The sequence below is a fragment of the Erinaceus europaeus genome, chromosome 2, assembly GCF_950295315.1.
Source record: "Erinaceus europaeus chromosome 2, mEriEur2.1, whole genome shotgun sequence".
Lineage (NCBI taxonomy): Eukaryota > Metazoa > Chordata > Mammalia > Eulipotyphla > Erinaceidae > Erinaceus > Erinaceus europaeus.
In genome coordinates this window covers 184,034,285-184,050,279 of record NC_080163.1, presented here as the reverse complement: position 1 = coordinate 184,050,279, position 15,995 = coordinate 184,034,285, and the positions used below count along the sequence as shown (strand labels likewise).

Below are 15,995 nucleotides of genomic sequence, written 5' to 3'. Positions count from 1 at the left end.
AAAGAGAGAGAGAAGCTGGCTGGGTTTCGTCAGAGTGAAGCAAATGGAAAATAATCTCAGAAATCTGTCATCCATGTCTTTGGATCCAGATTTCTTTCTTTACTTTTTTTTTTTTCCTTCCTCTCCTCCCCTCCCTTCTTTCTCTCTTCTTCTTTTAAAAAATTTTTTGTTTTTTAAGATTTTATTTATTTACGAGAAAGATAGGAGGAGAGAAAGAGAACCAGGCATCACTCTGGTACATGTGCTGCCGGGGACCGAACTCAGGACCTCAGACTTGAGAGTCCAATGCTTTATCCACTGCACCACCTCCCGGACCACAAATTTTTGTTTATTTATTTTCCCTTTGGTTTCCCCTGTTGTTTTTCGTTGTTGTTGTAGTAATTATTGTTGTTGTTGTTACTGATGTTGTTGTTGCTGGATAAAGAGAAATAGAGAGAGGAGGGGAAGGCAGAAAGGGGGAGAGAAAGATAGACACCTGGAGACCTGCTTTACCACTTGTGAAGTGACTCTTTTGCAGGTGGGAAGCCGGGGGCTCAAACAGGGAGCTAGAACCTGGATCCTTATGCTGGTCCTTAAGCTTTGCGCCACCTGCACTTAACCCACTGCGCTACCTCCCGACTCCCTCTTCCTCTTTCTTCCTTCCCCTTTCTCTCTCTCTATTTTATTTATTTACTTTCCATTTTGTTGCCCTTTTTAAAATTATTATTGTAGTAGTTATTACTGTTGTCCTCATTGTTAGGACAGAGAGAAATGGAGAGAAGAGGGGAAGACAGAGAATGGAAGAGAGACACCTGCAGACCTGCTTCACCGCCTGTTGGGGCTGGGAGAGGCTCCAGCTGGGATCCTTACATTGGTCCCTGTGCTTAAACCACTGCACTACAGCCCGACTCCATTTCCTTTCTTTCTTTTATTTTTTTAAATATTTATTTTCCCTTTTGTTGCCCTTGTTGTTTTTCATTGTTGTTGTTATTGATATCATTTGTTGTTGGATAGGACAGAGAGAAATGGAGAGAGGAGGGGAAGACAGAGAGGGGGAAAGAAAGACAGACACCTGCAGGCCTGCTTCACTGCTTGTGAAGGGACCTCCCCCTGCAGGTGGGGAGCCAGGGTCTCGAACCGGGATCCTTACACCGGTCCTTGTGCTTTGTGCCACATGCGCTTAACCCGCTGTGCTACTGCCCTACTCCCTTTCTTTCTTTCTTCCTTCCTTACTTTTTTTTAAAAAAAATATTTATTTATTATTGGATAGAGACAGAGAGGAGTTGCGAAGGGAGGAGGATACAGAGAGGGAAAGAGACAGAGAGACACCTGCAACCCTACTTGACCACTTGTGAAGCTTCCCCTGCTGCAGGTGGGGACCAGGGGCTTGAACGTAGGTCCTCGAGCACTATAATGTGTGCTCTTAACCAGGTGCGCTGCCACCTGGTCCCTCTTTCTTCCCCTTTCTTTCTTTGGCTCAGACCTGGCTTGAATCAGGGGAATGAATCTGGGACTTCAGAGCCTGAGGCACGGGGAGTCTGTTTGCTGTCTCCCCTGCCAACCCCCTCCCACCCAAACAAATTATTAATGAAAACAGGAGTGAAGAGAGAATCAAGATATCATTCGAGAATTGCCTCTTGGGCACAGTTGGACTTGGTCAGCCAGAAGACAGCTCATGTTTGCTTGCTATGCTCCCTGAGGTCTGTTAGGATAGTCCAGATCTTGGGCTGGGCCCGCTGAATATTCTACTGGGAAACTTTTAGGGCTATGATGCTGGACTTTGTCCTTCCTGAGAGTCTTGAGGGTACTTAAAGCTGTAGTCAGGTTGGTTTAATGCCCTTACAGGCTAGGCTCATTCAATAGCCATTCCAGGCCAGATTGCTTTGAGGATTGCCATATACCTGATAGAGACAGAGAAATTGATAGAGATTGTCTAGAAAGAGACACCAGCAGCATTTTTCCACCATTCATAATAGAAGTTTTTATTTTATTTATTTTAATCAGAGCACTGCTCAACTCTGGTTTATGGTGGTGTGGCAGATTGAAACTAGGATGTCAGAGTCTCAAGCATGACAGTCTTGATAACATAGCCATTATGCTATCACCTCTCCCCTCATATTAGGTTCTTTTTTAAAATTAAAAAAAAATTATTTGGTAGAACAGAGAGAAATTGAGAAGGAAAGCTAAGAGATATAAAGGGGGAGAGAGGTAGAGAGAGAGAAAGAGAGAGACTTGCAACATTGTTTTACCACTAGTGAAGCTTCACACCTGTAGGTGGGGACTGGGGGTTTGAACCCAGGTCCTTGTACATGGTATGTGTGCACTCAACCAGTTATGCTACTGCTTACCCCCAGATTAGTGTTTTTTTTTTTGCCTCCAAGGTTATCTCTGGGGCTCAGTGACTGCAATACAAATCCACTGATCCTAGAGGCCATTCCCCCCCCTTTGTTGTTGTTGTACATCCTTGCTGTTATTATTATTATTGCTATCATTGTTGTTGGATAGGATAGAGAGAAATGGAGAGAGGAGGGGAAGACAGAAAGGAGGAAAGACATCTGCAGACCTGCTTCACCACTTGTGAAGCTTCCCTCCTGCAGGTGGGGAGCTGGGGGCTCAGACTCAGGTCACCACACATGGTAACTTGTGTACTTTACTGTCTGTACCACCGGTGGCCTGGACCCTTATTATTTTTCTCAAACAAAAAACTACTTGTCTTCTTAGGAGTACCTTCGAATAGAGTTATGTAATTGACACATCTCCCTGTTGCCTTCAATAGGATTAATTCTACAACTAAACCACAAGTATATTTTAGTTTCTCAGAATACTCTAGGCATTGTCACTGGTTCACCATGTGAGCAAATTATTCCCTCTCCAATGCTCTACTCTCATGACTGACTCTTAACTCCCAGGATCCTTACACGGGCAAGAAACACCCCCTTACTTGCCTCTCCCACTGTAAATTCTGTCTCACAGCCAGTTTGGAGGCTTTTGTTTTCTTTTTCTTTCTTTTCTTTTTTTTGCCTTCAGGCTTGCTGGGGCTCAGTGCCAGCACTACGAATGCACTGTTCTTGAAGGCCATCTTTTTTTCCATTGTTGCTGCTGTTGTTGGATAGGATAGAGAGAAACTGAGAGGAGGGGAAGACAGAGAGGAGAGAAAGATAGACACCTACTTCACTTTTTTGTGAAGCGACCCCACCCTGCAGGTGGGGACCCGAGGGGCTCAAACAGGGATCCTTGTGCGGGTTACTTGGATTCCACACCATGTGTGCTTAACCTGCACTGTGCTACTGCCAGACCCCCAAGGCCTTTCTTTCTTTAGAACATAAGCACTCCTTTTTCCTTTTATCAATTTTTCAGTTCTAGAGGGTGAGTCTGGGAGAGAGACTACAGGAAACAACAATAAAAAGTCTCAGAAGTGGCCAGTTCATTTAGGAAGCCCTCCCTGACTCCAAGGTCAATATCCTGGGCTCCCACATCCCAAACCTGTGTATGTCACTACTTGGCAATGAGCCTGTCTTTTGCCACTAGACTATAAAAGCTCTGAAGGAACAGGGAGTTCTATAATTGACACATCTGTTTCAGTCACCATTTGTGTTCCCAGCACTGTCTAGGCTCTTGGAGAGTTTGCTGAATGGATTTTGAGCTCCCAAAGGACAAGGTCCAGAAGATTAGTGTTAAGAAGACTTGTAGTAAGAACACAGGGTGGGGTGCCAGGCAATAGCTCAGCAGGTTAGGCGCACCTGGCGTGAAGCGCAAGGAACAGCATAAGGATCCCAGGTCAAGTCCCCGGCTCCCCACCTGCAAGGGGGTCGCCTCACAAGCGGTGAAGCAGGTCTGCAGGTGTCTATCTTTCTCTCCCCCTCTGTCTTCCCCTCCTCTCTCCATTTCTCTCTGTTCTATTCAACAACAATAATACTAACGACAATAAACAAGGGGAAAAGATTAAAAAAACAAAAAAGAACACAAGGTGAAGCAACAGGACTCTGAAAGAGGGGGAGAGAAAGATAGACAGACACCTATAGACCTGCTTCACCGCTTATGAAGCCACTCCCCTGCAGGTGGGGACCCGGGGGCTCGAACCTGGATCCTTACACTGGTCCTTGCGCTTTGCACCACCTGCGCTTAACCCACTGCTCTACCGCCCAACTCCCTTCCCCAATTCTTTATCCACTGAGCCACCTTCCAGACCACAAATGTTTTATTAATTAATTGACACCATGGTCATTGCTGGGTCTTGAGCTTGCAAAGAATCCATCTCTCCTGGTGTACCATCTCCTTCCCTTTATTTGATAGGATAGAGAGAAAGTGAGAACAAGGGGGAGATAGGAAAAGAGAAAGATACCTGCAGCCCTGCTCGTCAAGCTTCCTGCCTGCAGGTGGGGACTGTGGGTTTGCACCCATGTCCTTGTGCATGGTAGCAGTGTTTATGTTCAAGCAGGTGTGCCCCAGCGTGGCCCTGCACTTAAGCGTTTTCAAGACAGTTAATGCAAATGCCCATCCGCATGTGTGTCTGAGAATACTGTCAAAGCCCCCCAGTATTCCCAGGTGGGAGACTTGCTTCTCCGAGTGTTTCCAAGTCCAGCCAGAGATGGAAATGAACATAAATTTATTGAAAATGCTATGGGTGGGTGGAGAGTTGGGGGTTTTGCAAAGAGTAAGCTGGGGAGGAGCCAGCGCCCAGCAGGGGAGAGCGGCTGCCCAGCCACAGACCCTATCTCAGGCCCAGCTTCTTCTTCTCCTTCTGCTTCTTGCGCACCACGTCCAGGTTCCGGTCCTTCCACATGCTCTTGCGCAGCTTGATGGGGCGTGAGCCCACATACTTCCCTGTGGGAATGGAGGGTTCAAGGTCAAGGGTGGGGTCAGGGTTTGGCCCGATGCCTGCTGTACCCATCATCCCCGGGGAGGCCTCACCTACCATTCATCTCTCGCATGGCACGTACATAGTCACTGGGGTCCTTAAAACTGACGAAGCCATAGCCCTTGGTCTTGCCGGTGCGTTTGTCTCGGATCACCTTAGCCTTAAGGAAGGATGGGAAGCGGCTGAAAGCGCGTGCCAGGATGTCATCGTTCACCTCATTGCCCAGATCTCCACAGAAGATCCGGAAGTCATCTGGGATTGGGAGAGAGGGTGGGAGAGAATGCAGGTGCCTGCTCAGTGTCGGCTTTTATTAAACCACCCACACTCTGCAAGGCATTCCCTAATCTGTGCTCCCTCTGCATCCCCAGAAGCCCCTGTCAGAATCCTCTTAGTAATAGTCGTCAACACTTGGGGGCTGGTTAGTGGCACACCCAGTAAAGCACATATGTCATCATGTGGAAAGACTGGGGCTCAAGCCCTCAGTCCCCACCTGTGGAGGTGGTGGGGGGAAGGCTTCACGAGTGGTGAAACACTGCTGCAAGTGTCTCTCGTTCTCTCTATTCCCCTCTCAATTTGTCTCTATGGAAAAAAAAGAAAAAGGCAGTCTTAATTTCTGCGCATGAGATCATCCCATATTCACCATTCTTTTCCTGGCATCTATCAATACATGATTCCTTCAAGCTTCATTGAAGATGAGGTGAACAAGGTGAATTCATTATTTTTTTCTTTTTCCTTTCTTGTTTCTACAAGAACACAAAGGGGAAACACAAAACACTTGGACTGGTTTGGTGTATTGCACCAAAGTAAGGACTCTGGGGAGGAGGACATGAACTGAGGTTGGGGTGGGAGGATGTTCAGGTCCTGGTTCATGATGATGGAAAAAGACCTAAGCTGGGGGTAGAGGTATGTGCCAACAGCTGTCCCATAAACCATTAACTGCCCAGTTTAAAATAATAATAACAATAACAACAACAACAATAATAATAGGTAGAGGAGATAGCATAATTGTTATGCAAAAAGACTTATGCCTGAGGCTCTGAAGTCCTGGGTTCAATCCTCCACACCACCATAAGCCAGAGCTAAGCAGTGCTCTGGTTAAAAATTAATTTTAAAAAAGTAGTCATGAGGGAGTGAGGCGGTAGCACAGCGGGTTAAGCGATATGGCGCAAAGCGCAGAGGCTAGAGTGAAGATCCTGGTTCGAGCCCCTGGCTCCCCACCTGCAGGGGAGTCACAAGCGGTGAAGCAGGTCTGCAGGTGTCTGTCTTTCTCTCCCCCTCCTCTCTCCAGTTATCTCTGTCCTATTCAACAACAATGACATCAATAACAACAACTATGATAATAATAAAAAAAACAACAAGGGCAACAAAAAGGAAGTAAATAAATATTTTTTAAAAAGTAGTCACAGGGCTGGGTGGTAGTGCATTTGGTTGAGCACACATGTTGCCCTGCCCTGCCCAAGGACCCAGGTTCAAGCTCCCAGTCCCCACTGCAGGGGGAAAGCTTCATGAGTGGTGAAGCAGAGTTGCAGGTGTCTCTCTTCCTCTCTGTCTTCCCCTCTTCTCTCGATATCTAGCTGTAATAAATAATGATTAAAAAAAAAAGTAGTCAGGGAGTTAGGCAGTAGCACAGTGGTTAAGTGCAGGTGGCACAAAGCACAACGACTGGCGAGAGGATCCCAGTTCAAGCCCCCGGCTCCCCACCTGCAGGGGAGTCGTTTCACAAGTGGTAAAGCAGGTCTGCAGGTGTCTATCTTTCTCTCCCCTCTCTATCTCTTATCTCCCCCTCCTCTCCATTTCTCTCTGTCCTATCCTACAACGAAGACATCAATAACAACAATAATAACTACAACAATAAAACAACAAGGGCAAAAACAAAGGGAAAATGAATAAATATTTAAAAAAAAAGTAGTCAGCACCTATAAAATAACTGTGCTGAGTACTCGTGAGGACTTCACTCATCACACAGCCTCAACAATACTTATACACTGAGGCAGATACTGATTGGTCAAGTCACCTGCTCAAAGGTCTCCAACCCAGAATCAAGTCTAGAATGAGCACAGCTAGAACAACTCAGACATCTGGTTCCAGATGTACTGCCTTTCACCACCTTGCTGCCATCTCATCCATTCTCACAATGAAGCTCTCAACTTTATCCTGACCCTGGCCTCTCCTCTGAGCCTCTGCAGACCTGCATTACTGCTTATGAAGCCTCCCCCCTGCAGGTGGGGAGCAGGGGCTTGAACTCGGATCCTTGCACTTAGTATTATGTGTGCTTAACTGGGTGTGCCATCACTTGGCCTGCCTCTGGTATTCTCTAGTATCCTAGAACACCCACCCTCAGACTTCTCATCCCCATGATGCCTGACACCCTCCAGCTCCCAGAATGGCATGCAGTACCACAGCTCTGCTTCTTTTGAAGAACTATTTTAATTCCCTCAAGTCTCTGAAAACTGAACATAGTTGCCTGAAACTTCACAATGCTGATGTCCTCCCTTTTTTAACTTGAAAGAGAACAATTGAGAGGAAAGGGGGACATGTGGTCGGGGAGGTGGCACAGTAGATAAAGCATTACTCTCAAGCATGAGGTCCCGAGTTCAATCCCTGGCAATACATGTACCAGAGTAATGTCTGGTTCTTTCTCTCCTATCTTTCTCACTAATAAATGAATTAAAAAAAAAAGAGGGAGGGGGGAGAGACCTTTTTAAAAAAATACTTATTTCCTTTTTTTGTTGCCCTTTTTTGTTTTTAAATTGTTGTAGTTATTGATGTCTTTGTTGCTGGATAGGACACAGAGAAATGGAGAGAGGAGGGGAAGACAAAGAGGGGGAGAGAAAGACAGACACTTGCAGACCGGCTTCACCACTTGTGAAGTAACTCCTCTGCAGGTGGGGAGCCGGGGGCTCAAACCGGGATCCTTACACCAGTCCTTGCACTTTTGCCACCTGCTCTGAACCCAATGCACTACCACCCAACTCCCGAGAGAGAGACTTTTAGCACTGTTTCACCACTTGTGAAGAATCCCCCCACTGATAGGCACTGTGCATGGTGGTGATCCATCACTCACCTCCAAGGCTGATGCAGCTCCCATTCCCAGACATATCCCCTGGACCACGCCTGAATCTTAAGCCCAAAGAATCCTTCCCCCTATGAAGCACATACTATTATTATTTACTTCTTCTTCTTCTTCTTTTTTTTTTTAACCACAGCACTGCTCAGCTCTGACTTATGGTGGTGTGGGGGATTTAACCTGGGACTTTGGAGCCTCAGGCATGACAGTCTCTTTACACAACCATTTTAGTATCTACTCGTGCCCTGCATATGCTATTATTATCCCATGGTTGGTGATGAGTAAATTAAGGCTTAAAATTAAAGGACTAAGGGAGGGCCCCAGCACCACCATAAGCCAGAGCTGAGCAGTGCTTTGGTAAAACAAAACAAAACAAAAGGATTATCCCAAAGTCAACTAACCAGGATCTACAGTCTGCACTCGCCACATATGATCCCATGCTGCCATAGTCCTGGGCTGGGTCAGGTAGATAAGCCCAGGGAAAGAGTCAGAACTCAAGGACTGGGATTGAAGGTCAGTCTTATTTTTTGGCTATGACTGAAGTTGCCCCATAGCTTCTGTGGTGATTAAAGATAATTTTTCAGATCAAGTTAAGCCACCCCATGAGGAAGTGATCTGACAGACGGTGAAAACTTCGGCTAGACAACTAGTCTGGACATTTCAGAAAACGATTACATTAAAACTGAGCAGTGGAGAGATAATTATTATTCTAAGATAAATCTAGTAACATAAAAGTGAATGTCTCCTGGTTTAATGGAAGACCAGATATACTATAGTTTGGGGTGAAGTCTTCAGAATACAAACAGTATCAGACATATGAAGACTGAGATATTTAGGACTGAAATGGTAACTTCTTGTGCTTCAAATGATTAAGGCCAAAAATATTCTGTCTCCTATCTTTCTTGATTAATAACTAAATAAAATCTTTAAAGAATGAAAATAGAGGGAGTTGGGCAGTATCACAGTGGGTTAAGCACATGTGGCGCAAAGCACAAGGACCTGTGTAAGGATCCCAGTTCAAGTCCCCAGCTCCCCACCTGCAGGGGAGTCGCTTCACAAGCGGTGAAGCAGGTCTGCAGGTGTCTGTCTTTCTCTCCCCCTCTCTGTCTTCCCCTCCTCTCTCCATTTCTCTGTCCTATCCAACAACGATGACATTAATAACTACAACAATAAAACAAGGGCAACAAAAGGGAATAAACAAATATTTTAAAAAATCATAATAATTTATAAAAAAAAGAAAAGAAAAGGAAATAGAAATCACAAAGTTCTAGGTACCAATCCCCTCTACTATGTTCTGTACAGTGACTGGGTGAAGGCTCTGACTCCAAAGCTGCAGGTTTCCTTCTGTGAACTGGGCGAAGAACAGTGCCTGCCCTACAGAGATGTGGAGCTATCTAGTTCACCTTCCCTGTCTGTCCTGGGTTGAGCAATGCCTGACTCCCCACTTTGGCTCACTTACCTGCATCCCACTCCAGCAGGCTGGGGTCTTCCCAGCTGCTCCCAGCTGCTGTGCGAATGCAGCGTTTTAACTTTTCTGGCTTTCCTTTCTTCTTGTCCTCACCCATAGGCTCTGGGACCTGCAGAGGAGAGGGGATGGGGGCACATCAAACTTGGTGTTGCACCCACTCTGCCCCCTCAAGGCTCATTCACCTTTCTTTGCCCCCAGCCCTCCCATCTCCACAGTTAGAGGACAAGATAAGCTTCTGAGTGGAAGTATGTTTATTTCTCTCCCTTTCCCCCATGACCCTCCAATGTCTCTTCTACTTCACTAACAGACAACACGTGTTTCTGTGAATGGAAGCTCATGGGACTCCTATCTGTTCTGTCTTCTCTGTTCCCATACTGTCATGCTCCCTGCTTACCTCAAGAGCCATGAGGCCAGGGGGTGGCTCTGGCCGAGGGGGTCGGGGTCGTGGACGTAGGGACAGGAGCTCAGGAATGCGCAGCGGTGGCAGGAGGCCTCGTACTACTTCCAGCGGCAGGGGCAGGGGTTCAGGCTCAGGCAGAGGCATGGCCAGGGCCAATGGCAGGCTGGGCCCAATGACTGCAGGGCCTGCTGGGGCACCTCCTGACCCCACAGTCACTGTGGCACCAGCCTCCTCTAGTCCAGTTGCTGCGGCCACTACCGCCTCTTCCTTCTCTTTCAGGCCCAAGCCCAGGCCTAGGCCCAGCTCACGTGGTGTTGCTGGCTCTTCCTGTGGGCAAGGGGAGGGCATGAGGAGGGCCAGATCACAGGCTCAGACCTTACTCCCACCCCTATCTTGCACAACCAAGCAAGGGCCTGGGTCAGAGAGTAGGCAAGAGACACCTGGGTCAGTAAAAGGGGTCTCTAGTAAGAGACAGAGCTACACACAGACACAGATAAAGGAACAGACAATGGCATCAGAACAGAAAAATATAGAGATATGGAGATGCATTCACAGCATGTGTTTATCTTTATGCCTTCCTTACAGAAACAAAAACAAGCATGGAAAGACAGGCGGGGGTAGAGAATGTGAAGGCAAAGACAGGAAAAGTCAGAGCAAAGCCAGGATTGAGGGGCTCCCACCTGCGCCACCGAGCATCAGCTCCTGTTCATACTCACCAGTGGAGGTCTCAGAGCAGCCATGGAGCCCAGAGGGGGCACTGGGGCCCGAGACATTGGTGGTAGCATCATAGGCGGTCCAGGAGGCCCTGGCAAGGGAGGACCCACAAGGGTCTGATGAGGAGGCCGCAAGGCCATAGGGCGGGGGCCACCTGCTGCAGAAGAAACAGCAGAATCTGTCAGGGTGTTAGTGGGGGAGTCGGAGGGTTGAGAGGGGGAGTTATGTGGCAGGGGTGATGAACCTGGCCCCTCACCTGCTCTCTGTAGCACATGGGGGACGAAGGCTGGACGCAGGATAGGGGCCCTCTGGGGGGCCACAGCTGTGGGAGAGAGAGATGGGGGTGTGTGTCATGGGGGACCGGGACATTGGGGGCAAAGTGTGTGAGTATTGGTGTTCTTGTCATCCAAGAAATCCTGGAGAAGAGTCTCAGGGAGCTTCTGGCAGATGTTAAGGGTCTTCCCATCTGTTCATTCAGCAAATATTTACCACAGGAGATCTCTAGGCCTGGCTCTGTCCTGGGCAATGTTAGGAACATAACACAGATCACAGCTGCTCAGGGAGCTCCTGTTCTGAAGCTGGAAAGAGCCAACCTATCACAGCCCAGGGTAATCAAGACTAGGATGAGGAAAAAGCCCAGGCAGGGACAGTGTTATGGGAGGAAGCTGTCAGAATGGTGGGAGCTCTTTTACCTGGAGAAAAGAGCTCAAGGGATGATGAAGTGTTGACTAGGCAAAGGGTAAGTAGAAATAGTATTTGCAAGAAGAGCATGCTCTTCTTCTCCATGAGTGTAATTATAGTCAAGAAGTTGGAGGCTGGGAAATATCATAAGAAAGGGCCAGAGGTGAGCAGGCATCTAAGAAGGATGGTCTCCGGAGGGCACTGAGGCACCTCAGCAGGATGGGACTCTGGCTAGGAAGACTAGGACAGATTTGCAGTTTGATTAGAACCATGCTACAGAGCAAAAGAAGCTAAAGTTTCTCACATAATAGATTTTTTAAAAAGCATACTGGGGTTGTCGGGAGGTGGCTCCTGAGTTTGATCGCTGGCAGAACCAGAACCAGAGCGATGTCCGGTTCTTTCTCTCATCTTATCCTTCTCATTAATAAATAAGCAAATAAAATAGTATTTGGGGAGATAGCACAGTGACTATGCAGAAAGACTTTCATGCCTGTGGCACCAAAGGTTCCAGGTTTAAACTTCAATACCACCAGAAGCTAGAGTTTAGCAGAGCTCTGGGAGAAACAAACAAACAACAACAACAATAACAAAAAAAAAACAACCACAAAATTTGGGGTAGGGAGACAGGATAATGGTTATGAAAAAAAAAAAAGACTTTCATGCCTGAGGCTGAGGTTCCATGTCTAATCCCCACCATCAGCAGAAGCCAGAGCTGAGCAGTGCTCTGGTTTTAAAAAAAAAAAAAAAAAAGGAAAAGTGTATTGAGATTCAAGTAACACAACAGATTTGATCTAATAGACATTACACCAAAAGTTTATGGAACACAAATCCATTTCATACCTGTGAAGATATCCTCTTTCTATTTTTTTAAAATATTTATTTATTTCCTTTTGTTGCCCTTGCTTTTTATTGTTGTAGCTATTACTGATGTTGTCGTTGCTGGACAGGAGAGAGAGAAATGGAGAGAGGAGGGGAAGACAAGAGAATGGAGAGAAAGATAGACACCTGCAGACCTGCTTCACTGTCTGCGAGGCGACTCCCCTGCAGGTGGGGAGCTGGGGGCTCAAACCAGGATCCTTAAACTGGTCCTTGTGCTTTGCACCACATGTGCTTAACCCACTGCACTACCGCCCGACTCCCTATCCTCTTTCTATTTTTACAGAGACAAAATAAAAAGGGAGAGAGGAAGAGACATCTGCAACACTGCTTCACCACTTGTGAAGCTTTCCCCCTGCAGATGGGGTCTAGGGGCTTGAACCCCTGGGTCCTTGCACATGATAACATGTGTGCTCTACAATGTGCACCACCACCAACTTCCTGAAGATAAGACTTGAGTTAGTTTAATTTTGGAAGACTAGTTAGGTTACAGTGAGCAGGAGAGAGAAGTCACAATAAGAGCATTATTGGCTTATACCAGCAATATTTAGGGCTTCTGGAGAAGATGTGGGGATTGCTCTCTGCAAAGGATCAGGAGATGAAGAGATCTGACTACTAGTTGAAGAGCTTAAACTGTTTTGATGATTTGCTCATCGAATCAACAGGTACTTTTCAACCACTATGTCACAGGCTCCAAGACTTCTGATCCTCATGGAGTTGATACTTTAAAGGAAGCAAAAAAAGGACAACCACAATAAGCAAACTACAGCGCTTACTATAAAGAGTTAAGTGCTACAGAAAAACAGTAAATAGTAGGGATTGGTAATAAGAAAGTTGTAATGAATAACAAAAATCATAAGAAGGCCAAATTGAAGTACATCATTGATTTGTCCTTTAAGAAAATGTCATCAAGGTGGGGATGAAGAGGATGAGTTGGAACAGTGATTTCAGCAAGAGACTGGAGTTGGTGAAACAAGAGTTCTTGGTTAGATGTGGATTTCCTGATCTTATACCTACCTGCTCTCCGCAGGAACATGGCTTCCCGAGCCTCAGGGCTGTCTAGGTGACTCCGATCACCAGGGCCAAAGCCGACTGTTAGGAGGGGAGAGATGAGGAGGTGGGAGGAGAGTCCTGGGCATTCTTTTGTACCACCCTGCCAGACTTCCTGGCTCCCTTACCCCACCATTCACTCTTACCTGGTCCAACAAAGGGAGGGCCACCCACCATGGGAGGAATCACTGTGGCTGCAGCAGCTGCTCGGGCTTCCAGAGTTTGTTGGACCTGTTGGGGAGAAGAATAGTTTTTTCAGTCTGCTGGGTAGCTTACCCCAGGAGGGCAAAGGTTCCATTCTTTGTACTCTGTGTGGGGCTTATTGTCAACTGATAAACTGCTGCCCTTGTTACTGTACTGTGACTTGTTTATTTGTCCTGTTAAGATGAAAATGCTCATCAAGTTTTTTTTGTTTTTTTTTGTTGGTTTGCTTTTGCTTTTTTGTTTTGTTCTCTGAGATAAGCCTTATGCCTGTAATGGTACAGAAGCCACCAGATAATTATCTGTAAACAGAACGAATGAGTTTCATTTACTTGTTTTTAGTAGTTCTCTCCACTAGTCATATCAAGCTGGTTATTGAGCACTTGGAAGTGAATAATCAGACTGAAGAACTATTAACTTAAACAAACACACACAATCTTTTTTTAAACTAGAACACTGCTCAAATCTGGCTTATGGTGGTGCTGAAGACTGAATCTGGGGACCTTTGGTACCTTAGGCAAGAAAGTCCTTTTCCATAAACATTAAGCTATCTCCCTAACCCATAAACATACATTTTAAAATAGATTCATAACATTAAAAATATTTATTTATTCTCTTTTGTCACTTTTTATTGCTGTAATTATTATTGTTATTGATGTCGTTGTTGTTAGATAAGACAGAGAGAAATGGTGAGAGGAGGGGAAGACAGAGAGGGGGAGAGAAAGAAAGACACCTGCAGACCTGCTTCACCAACTGTGAAGTGACACCCCTGCAGGTAGGGAGCCGGGGGCTCGAACCGGGATCCTTCAGCCGGTCCTTGCGCTTTGCGCCGTGTGCGTTTAACCCGCTACGCTACCGCCCGACTCCTGATATAGAACATTTTTATCTGTGCTGAAGGTTCTACTGAAATACATGCTCCCAAGGAAATTAAGTATTGTTCATCTTAGTAATTACTGTTCTCAGCATCAGGCACAGAAAAACTGTCATGCAGTCAGCCCACAAGTCAACATGTCAGTAACTTTTTGTATACACCTTCCGTGTTCGATGTTCTGTGAGTTACATGTCTTAGCTTGGCCATACCTGTTGGTATGTGTTGGTCGCGATAATTGGGCGCATCACAGGAGCTGCTGGGACCTGCATCGCTTCTACCGTGGGGACTGTGGGCACCGCAGTTGGGATTCCGGTTACTGGAGCCCCCAGAACTTCCTGCTCAAACCTAGAGGAACAGAACAAACATCCCAGCTCAGAATTTTTGCACCAATTCTGAGACATTTGATATATCTTTTGCATAACCATTATGCAACCTACCCCCTGACATTTGGTATATCTTAAGAACACCTTCACCCCTGCCATTCTCTTATTTCCCCCCCCCCCCCAAAGCCTGAAAACCCCACTTCCCCACGGTAGAGGAATACGTCAGGCCTATAATGGCCTGCAGACTCGAGAGCTCAGTGGTCCTGGGACTTTTGTAGTGTCTTATCCTGGGCCTTACAGGGCCATCTCTGCCTCCATTTCCTTCAAGCGTTCCTCGCCACTCTTGCCAGGAATGCCGGTGCCAGGACCGGGGACCACAGGCCCGCCGGCACCCGGGAGTCCCGGGGCTGGCCCTGCCCCGGCCATAGCTGTTGCAGTCGCTGCAGTCGCTACTACAGCCGCTCGATCGGTTCCGCTGTCGACTCCTTAGCTTCGTCAATGTAAGCGCTCAGACATGACGTAGAACGAAAGCGCTAAGTGCTGGCGCATTATATCTTACGACTACTTCCGCCTTTGGGTTTACGACCAATGAGAATGTAGGCACACTCTCAGGACAGCCCAAAGGGGAAATAAAGACCAATCACAATGCCCGGTAGACAAACCAATGGAAGAGTGAAGAGTGCGGAGGCGGCTACGCCTTCAAGGAAGGATTAATGTTAAACGAACAGTGAAGTTTGTTGGCCTCATCCGTAAAGCCGGGACTTTGAGAGCTCAGGAAAGCTTGGAGCTGCTGCGAAGCCAGTTTCAAAAGTTTTGCTTTGCAACACATTGAAGTCTTTCTAAGCCCTAAGATTGGGTGAGGCTGGAGATAGGAGTGGCTTCCGTTCTGACTGGCAGTGACTTCCACATAGACTAGGATCATGATGTGAGAAGTTTGGAGGAACCACCATCTAAAGACGTTGGTACAACTCTGCAATCAAGCAAAATGATATTGTGGGCGGGGGTAGATAGCATAGTGGTTATGCAAAGAAACTCTTATGCCTGAGGCCCCGAAGTCCCAGGTTTAATCCCCCACACCATCATAAACCAGAGCTGAGTAGTGCTCTGGTAAAGAATGGAAAAAAAGATGATATTGTGTCCTTTGGGACAAAATGATGGAACTGGAGGTGATTATGCTTAGCAAAATAAGAAATGAAAGACAACTACCGAATGATTTTACTCACGTGGAATCTAGAGATCTGATTTACATGAACTTGCTAAAAAAAAACCAAACAGAAGCACAAACTGTAAGACTTATGAGAACTATGGTGGTTATTTTTTTGTGAGGGCGGGGATATAGATCTGGTGGTGAGTGGTGTGGAACTATATATTGTAATCTTATAATTTTGTTACAAACTATTCAAAAAAAAGAAGAAGAAGCCTGGGATAGCTTTAACAGTTTTTAAAAATACATTGGCTAGATCAAATGAGTTGTTTGAGTTAAAAGGAATAGTTCTGTTAAGTATTT

At 46.5% G+C, this 15,995-nt stretch overlaps 1 protein-coding gene across 4 annotated transcripts; it reads right to left on the bottom strand.

Moving 5' to 3' along the window:
• Positions 1 to 4,568: 4,568 nt before the first annotated feature.
• RBM42 (RNA binding motif protein 42) lies at positions 4,569 to 15,019 on the bottom strand. Of its 4 annotated transcripts, none has more exons than XM_016195057.2 (10): positions 14,787 to 15,019; positions 14,375 to 14,510; positions 13,240 to 13,324; positions 13,061 to 13,135; positions 10,743 to 10,808; positions 10,489 to 10,643; positions 9,767 to 10,099; positions 9,364 to 9,481; positions 4,895 to 5,089; positions 4,569 to 4,803 (listed from the first exon to the last, which is right to left on the bottom strand). In XM_016195057.2, exons 1-10 carry the CDS (start codon positions 14,912 to 14,914, stop codon positions 4,691 to 4,693), a joined length of 1,404 nt encoding a protein of 467 aa, XP_016050543.1. In that variant the 5' UTR covers positions 14,915 to 15,019; the 3' UTR covers positions 4,569 to 4,690. The 4 variants fall into 4 exon arrangements, with proteins under 4 accessions (XP_016050543.1, XP_007538739.1, XP_016050544.1 ...); XM_007538677.3 differs by having other exon boundaries at positions 10,489 to 10,664; positions 14,787 to 15,018; XM_016195058.2 differs by having other exon boundaries at positions 10,489 to 10,577; positions 14,787 to 15,018.
• Positions 15,020 to 15,995: the final 976 nt, after the last annotated feature.